At 37.6% G+C, this 20,145-nt stretch overlaps 1 protein-coding gene across 1 annotated transcript in view; it reads left to right on the top strand.

Annotated features, from left to right (window-relative positions):
- The window catches only part of mgat4b (alpha-1,3-mannosyl-glycoprotein 4-beta-N-acetylglucosaminyltransferase B), a 99,369-nt gene that overhangs the window by 63,840 nt on the left and 15,384 nt on the right, over nt 1-20,145 (top strand). The window contains exons 5-8 of the mRNA XM_051859919.1: nt 5,279-5,325; nt 7,311-7,424; nt 10,122-10,197; nt 11,647-11,761. Coding sequence (XP_051715879.1) covers nt 5,279-5,325; nt 7,311-7,424; nt 10,122-10,197; nt 11,647-11,761 — 352 coding nt within the window. The remainder of the gene's footprint in view (nt 1-5,278; nt 5,326-7,310; nt 7,425-10,121; nt 10,198-11,646; nt 11,762-20,145) is intronic.

Below are 20,145 nucleotides of genomic sequence, written 5' to 3' on the forward strand. Positions count from 1 at the left end.
TCTCTGTATGAGTGAGTCATTGAATCATTCAACAATCGATTCATTTAAAATGTTGATTCATTCAGCATGTAAACACCACTGCTGTGTGTTGTTCTGAGACGCTCAGCGGTAAATTCTTTGACTTTACCTGGTTTTGCTCAGCCAAAGATTTTAAAACAAATGAAAAAATATAGGTCTAATATTGTGTCTAAAATGCAAGTTACTCAATATGAACTTCTTATTTATTGAATTGTTGTATAAAAGCAATATCACACTTGATTTTCCAAATATCAGTGATTACTGTGCTGATATTTGAGCATTATTTGGCATTTCTTAAATAGCAACATTATATAATCTGTGATCATCTATTATATATGTCCCTTAAATAGCTTTAGTGTAATTAGGTACTCTTTGTTACTAGGTTGTTTAATAGCTAACAAGTAAACTGGTAGCTTTACTGTAGTTCATCTACTTTACATTATGAGTAGCTTGTAACTTTTAGAAGCTACTGTACCATGTGCAAGTCCATTTCCCCATTGATTATAAACTGTGGCCGCCTTCTGCGAGCAGCACTGACCTGAAATAACTCATCACTGCCCTTCTGTTCAGACATTAGCATCTGCACACAGCCCAATTAACACAAGTTGTGTCTCAAATGACACACTATACACTTTGCTTTGTTCATTACCATCTAGTCTATGAGGTTTGTAAGGTTATTTCATCATACAGCATTGGTGTCTGATAGACGCTGCATAAGGAAAACAGCAACAGTTGAGTGCAGAAGGTGTCCAAGCTTAGGGCCAGATTTACTAAACAGAGCAAACTACGGTGTACCGCAATCCCATAAAAGCAGCATAGACTAAAAAATATACTAAAAACAGCATGGACTAGTGCACAAGTATGCAAATTGTGACACAAACAGTCTTGACTGCAATACGTGTATGTAATTCAGATGTAGCATAATCACAACGCTGCACCTCTGTCAGTGCGGTTTACTAACAATTACAGTATAATAATATGATAATATGACACCAGCCGCTTGTTTGTGTACAGAGACAGTGTGAACGATACCTCATATCACGCGGCTTGTTACATTCAGACTAGTGGACAAATTATATTCAGAATATATTGTCTGACTTTTGTGGTGAATGGACCTGATCCTGAATGGTGTAAGATTTTCCATTCTCAGTTGTGTTTTATTTGTTTTTATGAGAGAGCAGTGAAATTGATTTCTTCTGGATGACAGTATATTACAGAGATGTATTATGATTAATGCAGTAAAGCGTCATTTTGTGTTTCTCCACACTGTATCACGAGGACGTCGTGCCCTTTACACCGTTGAGTGTGTTTGAGCCGGTTCACGTTAATTAACGCTGACTGGAGTTCATGAGTAACTGGCGGCAGTGTGTGTGTGTGTGTGTGTGTGTGTGCTCTGTCTGGGTTGTTTATTCACACACCTTTTACTTTGGGGATAATTTAAGTACATGCCATATCTCATTTTTATTATAATATAATCTTTGTAAGGGTATGTAATGTGCATCACTGGACTCCTTTTCTTTCTTGCAGCTATATTCCACTATATTCCAATAGTTTTGTGTGAGGACCAGAACTGACTGATATTCCTGAAAAGAATTGAAATTTATTCACTTAAAAATTAATATTTCTCATTCATTGTAATTGCTTGGAAAAGAGCGACCAGCACAATCTTCAAATTTTATCCTTTTGAGTTCCTCTGAAGAAAGAAAGTCATTTGGGTTTTGAATGACATTAGGGCGAGTAAATGATGACAGAATGTTCATTTTTGGGTGAAATATTAATAAAAAATGTATATTACAAATGATTCCACTGTTGCTTTTGATGAAGAGCTTACATCTTGCCCGTTAATAAAGTACATTCTGTAAGTGTGTTATATGAACAGTGTTTTCCACTCAGTGTTTGTCGTTTCCACACACCTGCGACTGGTTCAGGTTTAAGCAGGCTCATTTGCATGTAGTTTGCATATTTAGATGCATGGCAGTCAGTTTTTATTGATATACGGCATGATACGGCTTTCACTAGATGCATATGTAGGGAATCCAAGTCAGATTCCAAAGAAGGAAGAAGTTTGTTCGCCAAAGCAAACTTTCCACAAGAGTTCACTCCGGCTGGTAAACACCATCAAACTTCTATTGGTCCATGGCGATGATCTAATAGGTGGGTGTGGCTCTGAGGCTTCGCCTTCTTTGCTGTGTAAGTCTTCATTTCCTCTATTCAGTCTGTCGAGGTAAAAACATGAACACACTGGAGAGCTGCTTTATAGTACAAACTGAAGCTGTAAAGTGACTCTGTCACTGTTTTTTCATGCTTAATACTGTAAAACTGCTGCTTTAAAGCAATACATTGTATAAATTAGTCTATAAATAAACACGACAGCAGAGCTGCTGAAAACATCCACATCACTGTGATAAGATCAACTGCTGTTTTCTCACTGCTGTCATTTTGTGTATTTGTGTTATTGAGAGGAAAGTGCAGCACATATTGTCATATTCATATAAACGTCACTCTCAGCAGAGTTGTGATGTTCACTGCAAAGTTATTGCAAACTTCTTTTTACCCTTAAGCGAAGAACAAAAGAACAGAGAGTAAGAAAGAACGTGTGTCATGGCCCTAAAAGATTATGAGGACACATTAATTTAAAAAAAAGTAATGATGTGCATGGATAAAATATTCACCATGAGTATATCAGGGCCTTAAAGGGACAGTTCACCCAAAAATGAAAATTTTCCCATGATTTACTCACCTTCAAGCCATCCTAGGTGTATATGACTATCTTCTTTCAGACGAACTCAATCGGAGATATATTTAAATATATCCTGACTCTTCCAAGCTTTATAATGGGAGTGAATGGGGGGCGAGATTTTGAAGCCCAAAAAAGCGCATTCATCCATCATAAAAGTAATCCATACGACTCCAGGGGTTAATAAAGGCCTTCTGAAGTGAAGTGATGCATTTTTGTAAGAAAAATATACATAATTAACTAGACAGCCGTACACATTGATTTGCAGCAGAAGAGTGACCTCAGACCCGATGCATGACGCAATGATGAACGCAGAAGTGCAGAGGATAGAGCAAAACAAAACACCGGTCACGAATTAGAAGTCTAAAACGAGAAATTTTAAAGAGAAATGTCTAAGGATTTCGTTGCACAGCCCTATTTGTTTTGAACTGCGAGAGGCGTCTACTCTCACCTAAGCTTATGCTATTCCTACGTCATACGTCACACATTGCGTCACAGGTTACTCTATCGACTTGTGCAGTATGCGTACGGTCGCCTGCCGGAAGCTAGTTATTTTAGTTTGTAAAGTTTTAAATATGGATATTTTTCTTACAAAAACCCATCACCATCGCCTTAAAGGGCCTTTATTAACCCCTGGAGTCGTATGGATTACTTTTATGATGGATGGATGCACTTTTTTGGTCTTCAAAATCTCGCCCCCCATTCACTCCCATTATAAAGCTTGGAAGAGTCAGTATATTTTTAAATATATCTCCGATTGTGTTCATCTGAAAGAAGATAGTCAAATACATCTAGGATGGCTTGAGGGTGAGTAAATCATGGGAAAATTTTCATTTTTGGGTGAACTATCAGTTTTAAAAGTATTGTCACTAAAGGGTTTGTTGCATTGTGGATATAGCCTCTTTTGACTTGAGCTGGTAAACAACCACCTAAAACATTGTGTTGCATCTTTATAGTGCTAAAAACAATCCCAAACACTCTAGCAACCAAATAGGAGCATGCAAAAAGTACACTTTGGCATGATAAAAACCATCCAGGAACACTCTAGCAACCAAATGGCAACACTAAAAATCCACTCGTAACACTTTAGCAGCTGAATAGCAACAAGCTGAAAGCCACTCAAAGCAGCACCAGTTCCTCTAAAAGTGCCAGTCACATTTTCATCAGGAAATCTTGTCGATCAGCTTGTACTTTCCGTCTCATGGACACACTTTTCAGCCCTTTTTTGAAAAGAGAGTGTAAAAGGATTTGATTTATGTGACAAAGGCTTTTGGAATGTTGTGTTTTTCATTCTGTGATTTCATTCTGTGAAAATTTTTCATCTCATCACAATGCCCAAACTTCCTTTTTGTCTGAAAAAGCAGCAATTCCCATTTCTCTGGAAACTAAAGTTTCTGCAGGTGTTTCCTCATCATCTATCACTCCGTCTCTTCCCCATGTCTCAAGAGTCTCTCGGATAATTCAAAAAACAATGACTTGGTCATGAGAGATTTGTGGGAAATAATGAGGATGTGTCCGGCAGGTCATGGACGCTGACGCAGTGTCTGTATCCTCACATTATACCCTCAGACAGCGTCCTTGAGTTTTACTGTTACTCTGGCTCCATCGGTGCTTTAAAAGTACCTCAAAACAGCTCTAGAGTATTCATGAAACTTAAATTGCAATCATTGTTTCTTCTCTATTGTGACGTATATCCGAGTGAAACAGCTTCTAGAACAAGAACAAATGTAGGGCGGGGCTTGATTTTGTCTGTGGGGAATTGATTGGATGGTTGCAGTTTGAGTGACAGGTGGCTGGAGGAGTTTGTTCCGTCACTCACACCATCAGAGAAGAGGTGGAGGGAAAGTTCATGTTTTTGATTAAAGGCCGCGACACCAAAACAACATCAAAGAGCGAGCGGTGATGAAAGCCGACTGTGATATCGCATCACGTCACCTCCGTCTGGACCTAAAAAGTGTGTTTGAACACCTCAAAGATTACTGCCAACTAACACATGCATTCTGCTCCTCTGTCAGAGGAAATCACTCTCCACACCAGCAGGTGGCAGGAAACGGACACTGAATTCAGAACCGCATTCTACTCTTCCTATCATTAACATGTTTCTATGGCAGAAATAGTAATAATAGTAAGCGGTTCTGAATTCAGCATTGGACTGTGGCGATACAAACAGCGCTTTCTTACCATTTGAATATATGCTGCATTGACACCATGTCCTAATAATCATAATTACAAGATGACAACATGTCATACTTGAGTTGCGTTTTGAACGAACGGTGTAATTGAATACAAACAGTGAAATCCATCTTGTGTTATATTTGACAGTTAAAATTTGTTTCTTCACAACAGAGACTATAATCACTTTAACAGGAAACGTCAGGAAATAAGAACTGACATTGTACTTAAAACATCCATCCAAAAACCTGCTCCAAACACTCGTCTGGCTCAAAGGTTGACATTTATTTACTGGGAAATTTATTTTGCGATTTGTGAACATAATCCATTGGTTCTTGTTTTGTTTTACAGACGGATCAACAATATGCAAATAGTGTTGCTGAAAACCTTAAGCGCCTGTGAGTACTCTAGTTTTTCATTACTGTTATGAACACAATCTGCTTGAGTTTCATTGATACATGTGTGTGAGAGAGAGACTATGTGATTGCTGGCTTTCCCCCACATGCTTTTTGAGGACAATAGCAGAAGAAACAGAAAGGAAAATTGATCCTCTGGGTGTTAAAGTTCCTGTGCTTCAGTCCCACATTAGTCATGATCTGTTGTTTACACGGATTTCTGCTAATACTTACAATACTGGAACGTGTGTGTGTGTGTGTGTGTGTGTGTGTGCATGTGTGTGTGTGTGTGTGCTTTAATTACATCTTTGCTTTTGAAAAAAATCATTTTAATTAATTTCAATAAAATTATTAACCGAAATAAAATAATTAAATAAAATATCAAAAACTTTTAACTTTTTTTTTAATTTCAGATAGTTGGCCAGACAATTTCTAAATACTGAAATAAAAATTAATAAAAATATTTAGACTTTTTTTTTTTTTTTTTTAACTACTAAAAATAAAACTTAAAATTAAAGCGGAAAACAGGAAAAAAAAAAGATAAAAAATATTAATAAAAACTATATTAGTATCTCTGATAAAATAACTGTTGCAGTTTTATGCACTGATTTTATGACATTTTACAGAAATGTGTGACAGGAATGTTTTACAGGAGATTTGCTACTATAAATTTGACATTAATGCATTTGAATGCTCAGATTAATATTCATGTGACTAATGATATATGACTTTTTTTTTATTTAGTTTTATTATAGTTTTATTAATATTTTGAATTATTATTATTATTATTATTTTTATATTTTTGTTTTTCATGTTAGTTTTATTTTAATTTTTAGTAATTCTGTTATGTGCTTTGTCATTTTATTATTAATATTTTTTTAAATGTTGCTAGGTTTGCTAGGTTGTTAGATTTAATTTATTTTTAATTTTAGTTTAGTTTGATTGCTAAGGCAACATTTCTAATTTTCGTTTTAAGTTTTTCAACTAACACAATATAATATAATTAAAACAAAAAAAATACATATATATATATATATATATATATATATATATATATATATATATATATATATATATATATATATATATATGGGTCATTGACAAATAAGGTTTTTAAACATGTAAAAAAACATAATGGAGATATAATTAAGTTTTTATAATCGATTAACACTGCTTTTGTCATTTTTTACATTTTTACAAGATTTGTCACCAAAAAAGTCATTTGGTTTAACCAAAATTTCGGTTTTACCGAATGACACTTTTGGTTATACCAAATGATATTTTCAAACAATGCTAACAGGCTGATATCTAGCTAGCTAGCAAAAGGACAAACAAACATTTAATATTTAGTACAAGTTTTTAAAATATTACAACATTTTACATGTTTTATAGCGGTTGTACCGAATGACCTGATGTTTCATGCGTATGATCAAGTGAAAACATGAATTTGTCAAATAGTTAAGAGAGAGTTAGTTACTTTGCTTCACGACCATGTGGTCCTTTGCAGGTGTCTGAATGATGTCACATGATATTGATCACATGACTTGATCCAAAATGGTCCCTTTATATTGGTTTCTCCGAATGACATCAATGAAATTAATTTTTTCGGACATTCTTTCTCATAACAAAGCAACGACTTCTAATTTTAATACTGTTTTGCACTATGGTGATATATGATGTTATAAAATCATGCCAGAATAAATAATATATACATTTATTACATTTTAAGATATTTTAATCACAAATGAAATGTCTGTATTGGCCTTTGGACGGTTAAACCTAATGACATTTTGACAAAATCTTTAAAATACCTTTATATGTAGCAAAATATAATTAAAACCTTTTGGATTCAATAAAAGAGATCTAGTTGTACTAGTTTTTTTATTTATTTATTTTTTTCATTTTAATTATATGGAAAAGAGCAGCTTGGGTGACGTGACTGAGAACACGATGACAGAGTTGTGTTCCTCTCACTCGATGTGTTTCAGGTTTCCCGGGGAGATTCAGTCTGGGCTGTTGGAGATCATTTCTCCCTCCGTCCACTTCTATCCAGACTTCTCTCACCTCAAAGAGTCGTTTGGTGACCCTAAAGAGCGGGTCAGGTAAGATGACTGCCCTTCTCATCCCATCAGTCTGTGTGTCGTGTTGTAATTACCCATGAATCAGCAGTGTGAACACACTCAGCCATTAGTGGCTCTTTTCTAGTATGTTCAGTAGATGAAACTGTGGCTTTGACTCATTGTACAGCCCTACCTTTGATTTATTCATTTAAAATTTACCAAATTCCATGGAATCCGACTGGATTTCTGCATCGTGCAAATTATATTATTCAAATACATATCACATATTTTTTGCACGCACAGTGATCACATGTACAGAAATGCAGTTTACTTTCACTGCATTCGATTCTGTGAGTAACTTACATTATGAATCATGTAAAAACACATTTTGCAACACTGAATGTGTGAAATCCAGTGAGCTGAAGGCATCTGTTCACGTACTAGAGTCTAAAGTCTTATTAAATGAACTTTATTTGTGTGTTTGTGTGTGGGTGTGGGGGTGGGTGTGTGTGTGTGTGTGTGTGTGCGTGTGTGTTCCCCCAGGGTCAGGATTCTTTATGCCTTATTCATGAGTACACACACACACACACACACACCCACACACATACACACACATACAAATCCAGCGTCTCTGTTCTGTCAGTTCAGTTTAATTAGCACAAACGCACAACTAATAATAATAATAATAATGTGGACTGAGAAGAGGTTTGAGTCCACGTTAAATTCCAGTTACCAAACTAAAAACAATTGGGGGCCGGATTTTCCCAACCTCATTTCGCAATCACGTCTCTCTCCAAAGTGAAACAGCAGTGCTCCTTTCTGGACAGACACATTCTTTTCACATTCTCCTAAAATAAACAGTCGGGACAGTGAAGACTGATGCAAGTAAATATGTTCATTAATGTCAGTTTGTGCTCAAAGCCTGTCAGATCACGTCAGGTCAAGCAGTCGAGCCTGATGACCGGATCAATGCTGGATCAGACAGGCAGGTGAATCCATCACCGATCAAGCCCACACTCAGATCAATAACCCGTCAGCCAAGACAAATACAGATCCATTTTAGACCGGATCCATTTCTCTCCAGTGATGTGTTCAAGCGTTTCAGCGTGTGTTTTTGTGTCATTTTTTGGTGTTGTAGTTAAAATATTCATGGTTTTTGAGTTTTAAAATGTACTGTTGGCCTAACAGGTGGTGTTTATACTTTAGAAGATGAATTATTCAGTCGTTCCACATGTGGACAGCTTTATTCAAATGCCTCAACACTGGGTTCAGTGTTTGGTGCTGTGAGTGTAATTCACTATTTCACACACATTTAATGAAACTCATTTCATTTCCATCACGCTAAATGAGATCCTGTCGTTTAGTGCTTAAAGACCGATCTGTAAACAACCAAAATGAGTTTAGTGTGTTTTTAATCTGATATAGCGTGACTGCACTAGAGTGTGTGCGAGTGACTCAATTAAATAATAATAACAGCAATAAAAATAAAAACATTTTAATAATAACTAGATGAGCAAAGTTCATAAACAAACTTTGAAGTTGGCTTGAGAAAGCTAGAACAGAACTTAAAACAGTAATTAACAGTTTTAAGTTTACAGGTTTTAACGGCTAAGGGTGAGTTTTTCCCGATATCATCATGTTAAAATTGTATATCCACATTTTAAAAATGTCCTTCCTGGAGAACATGTCCAATCTTTGTCATCTTTCGCCCCTCTGATGAGTTTGCATGAAAGCTGGAGTCATTACTTTCTTCATCATACTTCCATTCTGGAGAAGCGCAGATGCAAAGAAAGAGTTTTCTGCCAGGAACGTGTGTGTGTGTGTGTGTGTGTGTGTGTGTGTGTGTGTGTGAACAGAGAAACTCTGATGTAAAAATATGCAAATGTACACATATTATGTCTCTGTCAGATAATTAACTTCCTCCAGCACTTATCTCACAACTCAGTTTGTATGTGTGTGTTTGTTTATGTAAAATAGAAAGACGCACCTAAAGAGAGGCTTGTGCATTTATCGTTTTCACGCTATCTGTTGGCATTAATAGAAATATATATATTTTATTCATTAAGTTGGCATTTCGGTGTATATATAATTAAACTACAAAAGTGTATACACAGGTGTGACAACATGCTGTAATTTTAAATATAAAAAAATTTAAATGATTGAAAAAATGCAATGATAGTTTTACTTATGAAACTAAAACTGTGGCGGCAAGTGAGTCATTGTATCATTCACTCAACCAATTTGATCAAAACGCCCGATTCATTCAGGAAGAAGCAATTGACTGTCTTTATGAATGGATCATTGAATTAACGACTCACCTGATTAATTCACATTTAGGTATTCACATTTATTATTCAAAATACCACTGTGATGCTCAGAAACTGAACAAAAACAAACAATAAAAACAGACTGTGAAATGTCTCGATGTGCATTATTTGAACTGAAGGGGAGGATTTTCAGCAAATAAATTATGATTTATGATCTGTTCTTCACACAAAACTATCCAAGGGCCTGAGAAGACTTGTAATATAGACTTTTGTAGTCATTTTTGAGCTTCGTACTTTAAAAGCACATCTGTGTACACTAAACACTGGACAAACAGCAGCTGCCACAAATAATCCATCACTCACTGTCCTCTCATTTGTAAACTGTGGTTTCTGTTACTATTTATTATCTTCAGTCTGTGTGTTTGTGTATGTGTGGCTGTGTTTTATTCTTGTTTGCTGATTGTTTTTGCAGGTGGAGAACGAAGCAGAACCTGGATTACTGCTTCCTGATGATGTACGCACAGACTAAAGGAACCTATTATGTACAGGTAAGATTAATTCAAGATTATGTCCAAATCACTTATTCAAAGACACTCATATTTGGAGAGAACATGAGAACATGGGTCTGTATGAACTGAGCTGGTTCCAGAATGATTTTTGTACATGTATTGAGGCAGTAAATAAGTGCTAATGTACTGCAGTCGGTCCAAATAAACCCTGACCGGTTAGGGTCTTGTATTTCTTTTATGAAAACTGGGGGAAATGGCTTCCAGAGAAAATAGAAAGCTCTTATAAAGATTGCTGATCTTTGAGTAAGGCTACTTTAGCACTTCTTTTGTAGCATGTTCTTTTATGATACCCCAATGAGTCGTTCGCTTTAGAGTGTGTTCTTTGACACTGAAGTGTGTGACGCTGCTTTTCTTAGAAAAGAGCAACATGCAGCATCCACTTTGAGTTTGTTTTTTGTGTAGCACTCCCATCACATGCATTAAGCTCACCCAACATGGGCGTTTAAAGAAAAGAAAATGCACTCTGCCAGCGTTGAGTGAATCACGGAATTCAGTCGCAAATGGAACTTACTTTATAAAGTGGAATATCATGGAATTTGGCTATTTTTTGGATGGATAAATCAAAAGTAGGGCTGTAGAATGTAACAAATTGCAATATGGACTAGTGTCTGTGAATAGTAAAGCTCAAAAAATGATTGAATCTGAAGTCTGAATGTTTGTGAATGAGCGGCTCAGTTTGGTCTACTACACGCATACTGAAGCACGCGTGATGCTCGCGGTGTTTCAGCGTCTGCAGTCTCACTGTATGAACTTCATCTTCACGTCATGAGCATTTCACCATTTCATTTGAAAAAAACTCTTGTCATATATCATATACACACGGAAACTCAAAGACAGCCCATCAAAATAAAAGTTCGGTTTAGCTTGAAGAAATTATAGCAGAAATATATCACTATTCAAGTATTCAAATATGGCCGCCTCGGACTTCATATCCCAGAATACACACACATGGCAGTGCTCTAATGCTGCCTTCACATGCTGTTGGAATAATAGTAAACATGAGTTACCTAGTCGGAAATTAGACATGAATGCCCTCTCAAGTCGTATTTACCACTGGGAAGCTCGGAGATCATTGGCCATAAACTCGAAACGATTGGAGGGGAGAACGATTGGAGAACGAGTATTTTCCACAACAGCTACATCACCTTGTCATTTCAAACCATTTGATTTCCTTTCTTCTCCCTTCACACTGATAAATTGCATGTGAAAATTGGACCAAATTATCATTTTACTTGAAGTTGCCTCTGCTTTAAGCTGGGATAACAGAAAGTATATTAAGTTCCAGAAAAATGACACACTTCACCTTTTAAATCATTTAGCCTTTAGAAACTTGTCACGATTATATGCAAATAACTCGGATCCACTTTACAGCAGCTTCTTCTTCATCCTTCAGCATTCTCTTTCTCTCTCTCTCTCTCTTTCTCACAGCTAGAGGATGACATTGTTGCACGGCCAAATTACTTCACCACAATGAAGAATTTCGCCCTGCAGCAGCCGTCAGAGGAGTGGATGATTCTAGAATTCTCCCAGCTGGGCTTCATTGGTGAGTCGCTGTCTTACACTGTCTCTGTGTGTTAACCTCCCCTTACACACACACTCACACTCACACTGTATTTCTTCCAAACGGAAAGATCCTTCTCACTGTCACGAGAGTAGATGTCAAACCTTATAAAGCTGGTTGTGTCTCCAGGGGTGGATGAACTGTAGAGGTCGCTAATGAAAGAAATGTTTTCAGAGCTTCACATCTTCACATGGGATGAGAAAGTGATTTGGTCTCTTTGAAATGGAATTGTCTTCTCCTCTCATAAGGTTCACATTAGTCTCCACCTGAGAAATTTCATGGAGTGACACAATAAGAGCGAGACCCAAACCTGTCAGACAAAGAGATCAGAGAAAATACTGAATTTATTGCACAATTAAGTTTTCACTTTATTTCCAATATATCCAGAATGTATTTCCAAAATTCAAATTTTTCCAAAAGCAAAACCTTACGTGAATTGAGGGTTACGTTTTAATTTGATAGTCTACTTTTGACATTCTACTAACTCTCATTAGAGTATTAGTAGACTGTTAGGTTAGGGTTAGTTAGTGCGTGATGTTGCTGTTTGATCATAAACAACATCTGCAAAGTTACGACGCTCAAAGTTCAATAGTTTCTTTTAAAGAATTCACTGTTTAAGGACTACAACAAATGGCTGGTAGGGACTACAATGAGCTTCTTTCCAGGTTGGTGACATCACTAACCCTAAAATTTACATAAACCCCGCCCCTGAGAACACACAACAAAGGGGGCGGGGCCATGTTGGGCTGCTTTAGAGAAGAGGAAGAGTTGTTGTAGTAGAGTGTTGTTATCATGCCGTCATTTTACGCCGGACTGCTTCACAAACGAGGGTCAATTCAACACAAAAGATTAACATGACGGCACATGCTAGTGGATGAGTTGAATCAACTCCACAACAACTACATAAATTTATCCACTAACCATTCAGAAACGTCTAAAAGTTGTAACTTCTTCCTGAGTCTCTCTATCAGTGTCGACTCCGGTTTGAACAATGTAAGGCTGAACACTTTCCTCATTTTGTCTGCGTGAGATTCTCCAGCTTTGTTGTTGTTGAGCGACCGAAGTGCGAGCTGTTAAAGCTCCGCCCTCTTCTGGAAAGGGGGCGGGAGCAGCAGCTCATTTGCATTTAAAGGGACACACACAAAAACGGTGTGTTCTTGCTCACACCTGAATAGGGGCAAATTTGCCAAGCTATAATAAATGATCTGTGGGGTATTTTGAGCTGAAACTTCACAGACACATTCTGGAGACACCAGAGACTTGTATTACATACTGTGAAAGGGGCATTATAGGTCCCTTTAACTAATGTCTTTGCTGCTGGCCTTCTAACCCTAACCCTGCGATCTAGAATGGCAGCAGAGAGTTGCGTCTGCAGCTCAAATAATATAGGTGTATTTTTAACATAGTAATGAATGTAAGTGTTTGTATAAATTATGATTATTTTCACATTTCTGCTTTTAAACCCTCCAAAAATTGGTCCACTAGAATACACTAGATTGTGTGGGGTGGGGGTAAATTAAGCATGATTTGCAGTGACATCACAATCACACTGTGGTCTATGGAGCTGCCTGAAGTGTACATATTGAGCAGACTAACTTCCTCTGTCAAAGTTGAGCGGTCAAGGGTCTGTATAAATAAACTTCCCTCACCCACTTGACGAAGTTGAACACATTTCAAAATGGCGGTGGGGATTCCCAGAGTTCCCAGTTGTGTGTCTAAAAGTGGAGTTAAACGCAGCCTACTTTTTATCTCATGTAACAAACGTGAACTTCTTTTTTTTATATTTTCCCTTTTTCTTATATCCTTTACGTTTATTGCGCCCTCTAGTGGTGACATCAAGCAAAACAAATTAAAGGGAAAGGTCATTACAGAATGATTCATTCACATGAAGATGGACCAGTTTAGTCCTCAGAATGTCTCATTTGACGAAAGAAAGTCATGCTGTTTGGCACAACAGGAGTGGATAATGAACTTTCATTATTTACCCAATTGTTTTGGTACTTCAGTGCTTTATTCATTCATCCACAAGTTTAACTTGTCTAACTGCATCTAAACTCTGAGTTTAATCAGTTGGGGTTCAATTAGAGGAATGAAACTCTCCCCTCTCCAAATCAAACCTGTGAAACTCATTTTGAAATGGCAGCCAAAGTAATTGCTCTCTTATGATCTGTGTTTGAAATGAAGGCTAATTATGTTGATGATGGTGATCAGCGCTGGCTGAGGGCCTCAGGGGATGGGATGGGAAAAGGATTGATTTTGAGAGCTCTCGGCTCAGAGAAGTGGAAACTCACCGCTGGGCAGATGAGTCGGCAAGTTAGCAGAGAAAATGAAGATTGCGTGAACTCAATTATATCAGAACAACACCTGGATGAGACAGGAAGTGACCGTTTCAATCAGGCTATGCAAGGATGACGTGACCTCAAGGGTTGAAAAAGGCCTACAGCAGCACTTAATATCCGATCTTCACCAGCATTTACATTTTATGAATTTGGCAGACGCTTTGATCCAAAGTGGCGTACATTGCATTTACATTTTATCAGTTCATGCTTCCCTTGGGAATTGAAGTTGCTTCATATTTTTTGTGGAAATAATATGATCTGTTTTCCCATTTTTTTCTGTGTATGTTAGCTTTAACTAATATGTCATGAACTATGAATAATAGTATATTTAGGTAGTAACTTTAATAAATGATACTTGAAGCACCTTAATGTGTGCTGTCAGTGCTGACTGATGTTGTGTTGGCGGCACAAGTACTCAATCCATTTTAAATGGATATTTTTACTCATCACAAGGGCTGACGGAAAACAAACTGTTCATTGTTAGCAGACTAAATTTAAATAAACTGTTCTGACATCAGCCTCGCTTTAGACAAACGCAAGTCTGTTTGTGTTGGTTCTGCTGAGACTGCCTACAGTTGGCTTCTATTTGCTTTGATATGGTTTGATCTCATGGACTATGGTCATGTTCCTCCTCATGATCAGCTCGTGTGATGAGCAGCAAATGAGCTGAAATAAACTGCTCTTCTGGAGAATCCAGTTTAAGATGGTAGCTGGCTTCTAGTTGGTCCAAGCTGGTCTAGATGGTTGATCTTTTGGACTATCTGCTAGTGGAGCTGGTTTCTTACTTGTAGATGGTGGTCAAGCTGGTAAGAACTGGTAGAGCATCTTGAATCAGTAAGAAAACAGTTTAACCATGTTAACTCCTTCCCCGCCAGTGTTTTTTTTTTTTAAAAAAAGTTTTATTCTAGCTTCATGCATTTTTTAATCAACACTAAAATGTGGGTAAGTTTCATAAAAAAGCAACATTTTGAACAAAAAGCTGAGAAAATAATTTTTTTTTAAAGATTACAACGTGCATAAGCAATGCTTTTATCGCTTGTTTCTGCTTTTTTTGGCCTGTGTTTTGTTCCGGAGATTCTCTACTCTTTCAGAAGATGTGTAATAGCGCCCCCTACCGTACAACAGGGAACACGGAAAGCTGGAAAATTCTGTCAATGGCAGTCGGTATGACACAGTTACACCGGTCTTTTCTTCTCTATTGTGTCGTATATACGAGTGAAACGCTTCGGGCGGGGCTTGATTTTGTCTGTGGGGAATTGATTGGATGGTTGTGGTTTGCTATTGGTGGATCTCATGTGAGTGACAGGTTGCCCCGCCCTCATCATCAGAGAAGAGAAGAGATGCTGCAAGAGGGAGGAGAAGATATTCTGATTCAAGATTACCAGGAACATGAATTTGTATTTGTACACCGATAAATCATTTATTATAAACACTAAAATATTCCATTAAAAAATAAGAATTGTCAATTTCATGGAAAGTTTAATCTAGTACGAACGGTTGTTTGCAGCCTCAGGCCTGCCCGCCGTGACCAAGAGTTCTGATTATTTTTGCAATAATGAGTAAGAAGGCTGCCAAGCCAGATGAGGTAAAGAGTAATATGGGTTAATAGCAGAATAGAAACGAGCTGACATGCCAAAGCAAAGATAAATCCCCATGATGCATTTCACACTGTTACACTGAACACCAGAGCACATGACCCAGTCAGTTCTGGGTATTAACACCTTTCTCAAGTCAGCTCATTTCTGTCTTTTACACACACGTATATTTCTCTAGGGTCTTTCTCTGCTCTTTTACTTTAATAGGTCCCAAAGCAGCACTGAAGCTGTGATTGATGCTGCTCTCTGTCCGTATCACTCACACACACTCACACACACACACACACACACTTTCAGTGCACTTTGTCATTTCAGCCTCCCACGCACACAATCACACATACAACTACATTTTTAAATATCTTCTCCTCCCTCTTGCAGCATCTCTTCTCTTCTCTGATGATGAGGGCGGGGCAACCTGTCACTCACATGAGATCCACCAATAGCAAACCACAACCATCCAATCAATTCCCCACAGACAAAATCAAGCCCCGCCCTACATTTGTTCTTGTTTGAGAAGCGTTTCACTCAGATATACATCACAAAAGATGCCAATTTTAAAGGGGTCAGGAATTGAGAAATCAGCTTTTCCTTGAGCTTTTGATATATAAGAGATCATCGTACTATAAGAATATCCTTTAAATTTCAGAACTGAACACTTTCTTGTTAGTCCAATAAAAGCTTTTATTGACACCAGACCCAGAGAATGACTGATCCTGTCATAGATAGGTGAAACTCCGCCTCCGCAGAAGAAATCAACGCCTACTTCATCGTTGCAGAGTTAGCCCCGCCCACTGGTGTGTTAGTGAGAGGAGGAGGAGAGAAGAGCGATACAGGACTAAAATAACATTACCTTTCAAAGGATCCTAATGCAGGAATATGCTTATTTATTTTCAACAATGTGAATGTCTCAGTTGAGCTTTATTTATTTGTATTCGGTACATTTCACTGTGGATTCTTTGGTAAATCAATCGCATTTCGGTGCAAACAGACTTTTACGATATGGACTCGACAGTAATGCAACAACATGTCAGTAACTGTGTTAATTCTGATGTCTGATCTGATATTAATGATTCATGTACAGTCAGATGATCTTTGTCTGTGTGTCAATAAATCAAACCAGTGACTAAACACTCAACTTCACATTGTTTAAACGGTGAATTATATATATATATAGAAAGTGATCAAAGAACGCTCCCTTTGCAATCACTGGAGCTGTCAATCAAACAGAGTGAGTTTATCAGTGACTGAGTTCTGGACTCGCGCCAAAACTCCCGTTTTATTCAACAAATCTCTTAGTTACATCGAGTTTGCACTGTTAGTGATGATGAAAGCATTCGTTAGTGTGCAGAAATTGAGTTACAATGACAAGATCACTGCTTTCATGAGCTCAACAACATGTCTGTGATCGACTACAATGTTCATCACTGCAACCTTTCATGCCACGATCTCAATATAATGCTATAGATCTAAATATAATAAACACTTTCCACAATTAGTTAGCCTTGAGAGCTGTAATAGTAAAAATGTGCTAAAAGTTTTCACGAGAGTAATACTTAGCTATTTCATATGCAAAGATGTCAGCCAATCACAGCAGTGGGCGTTTACACTGAAGTATCACAGAGACACGCCCCTTAAAACAGAGCGTTCAAATCAGGGTAGGAAAAATGCCTTTTATTTCTAAATTTTGGATGTAAAAATCATACTGACATTATAAGTGCACCCCAGGAAACATCATAAAACAATAAAAAACGCAGTTATGACCCCTTTAATACTTAGCTTTAGTAGTTTGATCAAAGCATTAGGATGAGCAATAGTAATAGTGTTGCTTGCCTTAGCAAACACCAATAAATATATAAACACACACATCAGATGTGTTTTTGTCAGTGTCATGTCTCAAAATTCAGATTTTAATGATCTTCCCCCTGCTTTCACAATGTGAACACTAAGATCTTTCCGGCCTGTTTTAACTCAGGGATTGCAGGCATGACGGATCCGTCTGGAAGAATCTCTCTTCTCCTGCTGTCAGTCAGTGTTGTGGCTAGCGGAGCGCTGTCACTAACAGATCCTCTCGCTCCTGCAGCAGACAGGATCACGCCTCACGCCGCCGCTCCGCACCAGCTGCTAATTGGAGCGGTAGTGGGAAGACAGCCATGACCGAGCTGTTCACATATGTACAGCACCAGTGTAAACACACACATCCGCTCGTTACATTGGTGTTACATTCATGTTCCTCGCAGATACTTTTCTGCCAGTGCGACTTAAAGGAAGTGCACATTGCCTGAGTGGCGAGAAAGTGGCAGTTACAGGAGCTCAGAATACATCCAAGCTGGGCATATACAACCGTCTTGTGTTTATAATGAGTGTACACTATATATACAGTGTGGAAAGTTACTTTCTGTGTGTGTGTGTTTCTATATACAGGAAACGTGTCTGTTATATCCCAGATGGAGAGAGTCATTTCTGATGCAAAAATGTGTTGTAGAGTTTCCTGGTCATTTGTATTTGTTTGAGTATGTGTTCCTCGGGTAAGCTCAGAGCTTTAACCACAGAGTTAACACTGAAGAGTGCAGCTGTTTGGATATTTAAATACTTTGAACTGAGATATGAGAAAGTCAACTGTAAGCCATTAGGAGCAGTTCAATGGAAATGTTTTTTGTCGTCATAAGATGTAGTTCAGGTATCTGCCAGCAGGGGCTCACCGGACCACAGACCAGCTCAACCTGCACTCCATTTACCATTACATCTCTTCTGAAGACTGTGAAATGCTTTTCACATCACATTTTACTTTCAGAATATGGAATATAAGTGAATTAAGTGGGATTTGTGACTTCGGCCATGAAGGAAAGTCACTTACTGGAGTGAAATTTTGATGACATGGACGGAATCAATCACACGCCCCTATTTAAGGTTTTGAGAATGCGACAATTCATCTTCATACTTAATACTAAAGGTTAATGTTCTGTGAGATACACTTTTTAGAAACTTTTCTATACTCAATTGCATGCTACCTACCTAATATTACATGTGGGGTACCAGCAAATCATATTTCCTACAGGCCAATTTATCAAAGAAATGATGATAATAGTAAAACAAAGCAAGCAAGACTTCATTTTATTTAAAATAAATAAATTAAAGAGGTGTTAAAGAAAAATCAAATCAAATGAAGTGTTACCAGGTCTTAAGATGATCTGATGACATGTTACTCTCGTTATTTTTTCTGTAAATGACTGTTTATTAAGATTCCATTACAGTTACTCTTCTTATAAAATATACTTTCTAAGGTTTCTAAGATTATTTTCCTCATATTCTCCATTGTTCAGCTCCTCTCTTCCCAGTCTGTCAGTAACGCTCTGTTTAGTTCCTGTCTCTATGAAGCCCCTCCTTCTGAAAAGCACAATGTGCTCTGATTGGTCGGCTGGAGCAGTGTGTTGTGATTGGTGTTTGGGAAATGTCCCGCCCCTTACCATAACCGCCAGTTTCAACACACTACTAATTAACTCAACCAGGCCCCGCCCCTTTATTCTGCGCATGAATTATTTAAATGAGGAATATTGTGATGTGAATATAGAGTTAACTCTACCTCACATGTAATAATGCACTAATGCATTTCAGAAAGAAAGAAACACAAATAGACTGAGGCTATAAATGTGGATGTGAATACTGATTTGACTATTTCAGATAAGGCCACCCCCCTGTAGATTTGCGCCTTTTAGAGTGTGTGTGTGTGTGTGTGTGTGTGTCTCAGGGACGATGTGAAGGTGAAGCAGCACATGCTCTCGATTCAGACAGCATTTATTACACACACACAGCCTTGAATCTCTGCCAAAGTTTTTCACAAATGCAGCGCTGAAGATATTATAACGTCTAAAAGCAAAAGCTCTTGTAGTGCTGATTAATCTCTCTGTGCCCTGAAAGATCTATAGACTTTATTGCTCTTTGTTTTATACATTTATTCATGTTGAAATATTTATTGTAATTAATTATTGATCTTAAATAATTGTGTCTGGATAGCATTCTGTTTGACTTTGTGTCTACAGTGTTCACTTAGTGTGTGTGTATGTGTGTGTGTGTGTGTGTGTGTGTGTGTGTGGATCAATTCTTCAGCACTAATGGTCAGTGTTATCCTGTGGGCGGGTCATGCTCTGATCAGTGATCCTACTGATGATACTAAACTATAAACTGCTCACTAAGCCATATCAACCCTCTGTATACCTTCCCTGTCACCTCAACACACACACACAGGTTAATTAACACACTTATTAATTATCAATCAGCTGTGTATTGCACTTTTAAATAGACAGATCTTCTAAATAAGCATTTTAACCTGTCAAAGGTCTGTCCGTTTTTCATTAAAGCTGAAGTAATTTCTGAACTGTATTCATACAGGTTTCCCTGAACTCTCTCCCTGTGTTCCATTGGCCAGAAAAACAGA

This window comes from Ctenopharyngodon idella, chromosome 14, assembly GCF_019924925.1.
Source record: "Ctenopharyngodon idella isolate HZGC_01 chromosome 14, HZGC01, whole genome shotgun sequence".
NCBI lineage: Eukaryota > Metazoa > Chordata > Actinopteri > Cypriniformes > Xenocyprididae > Ctenopharyngodon > Ctenopharyngodon idella.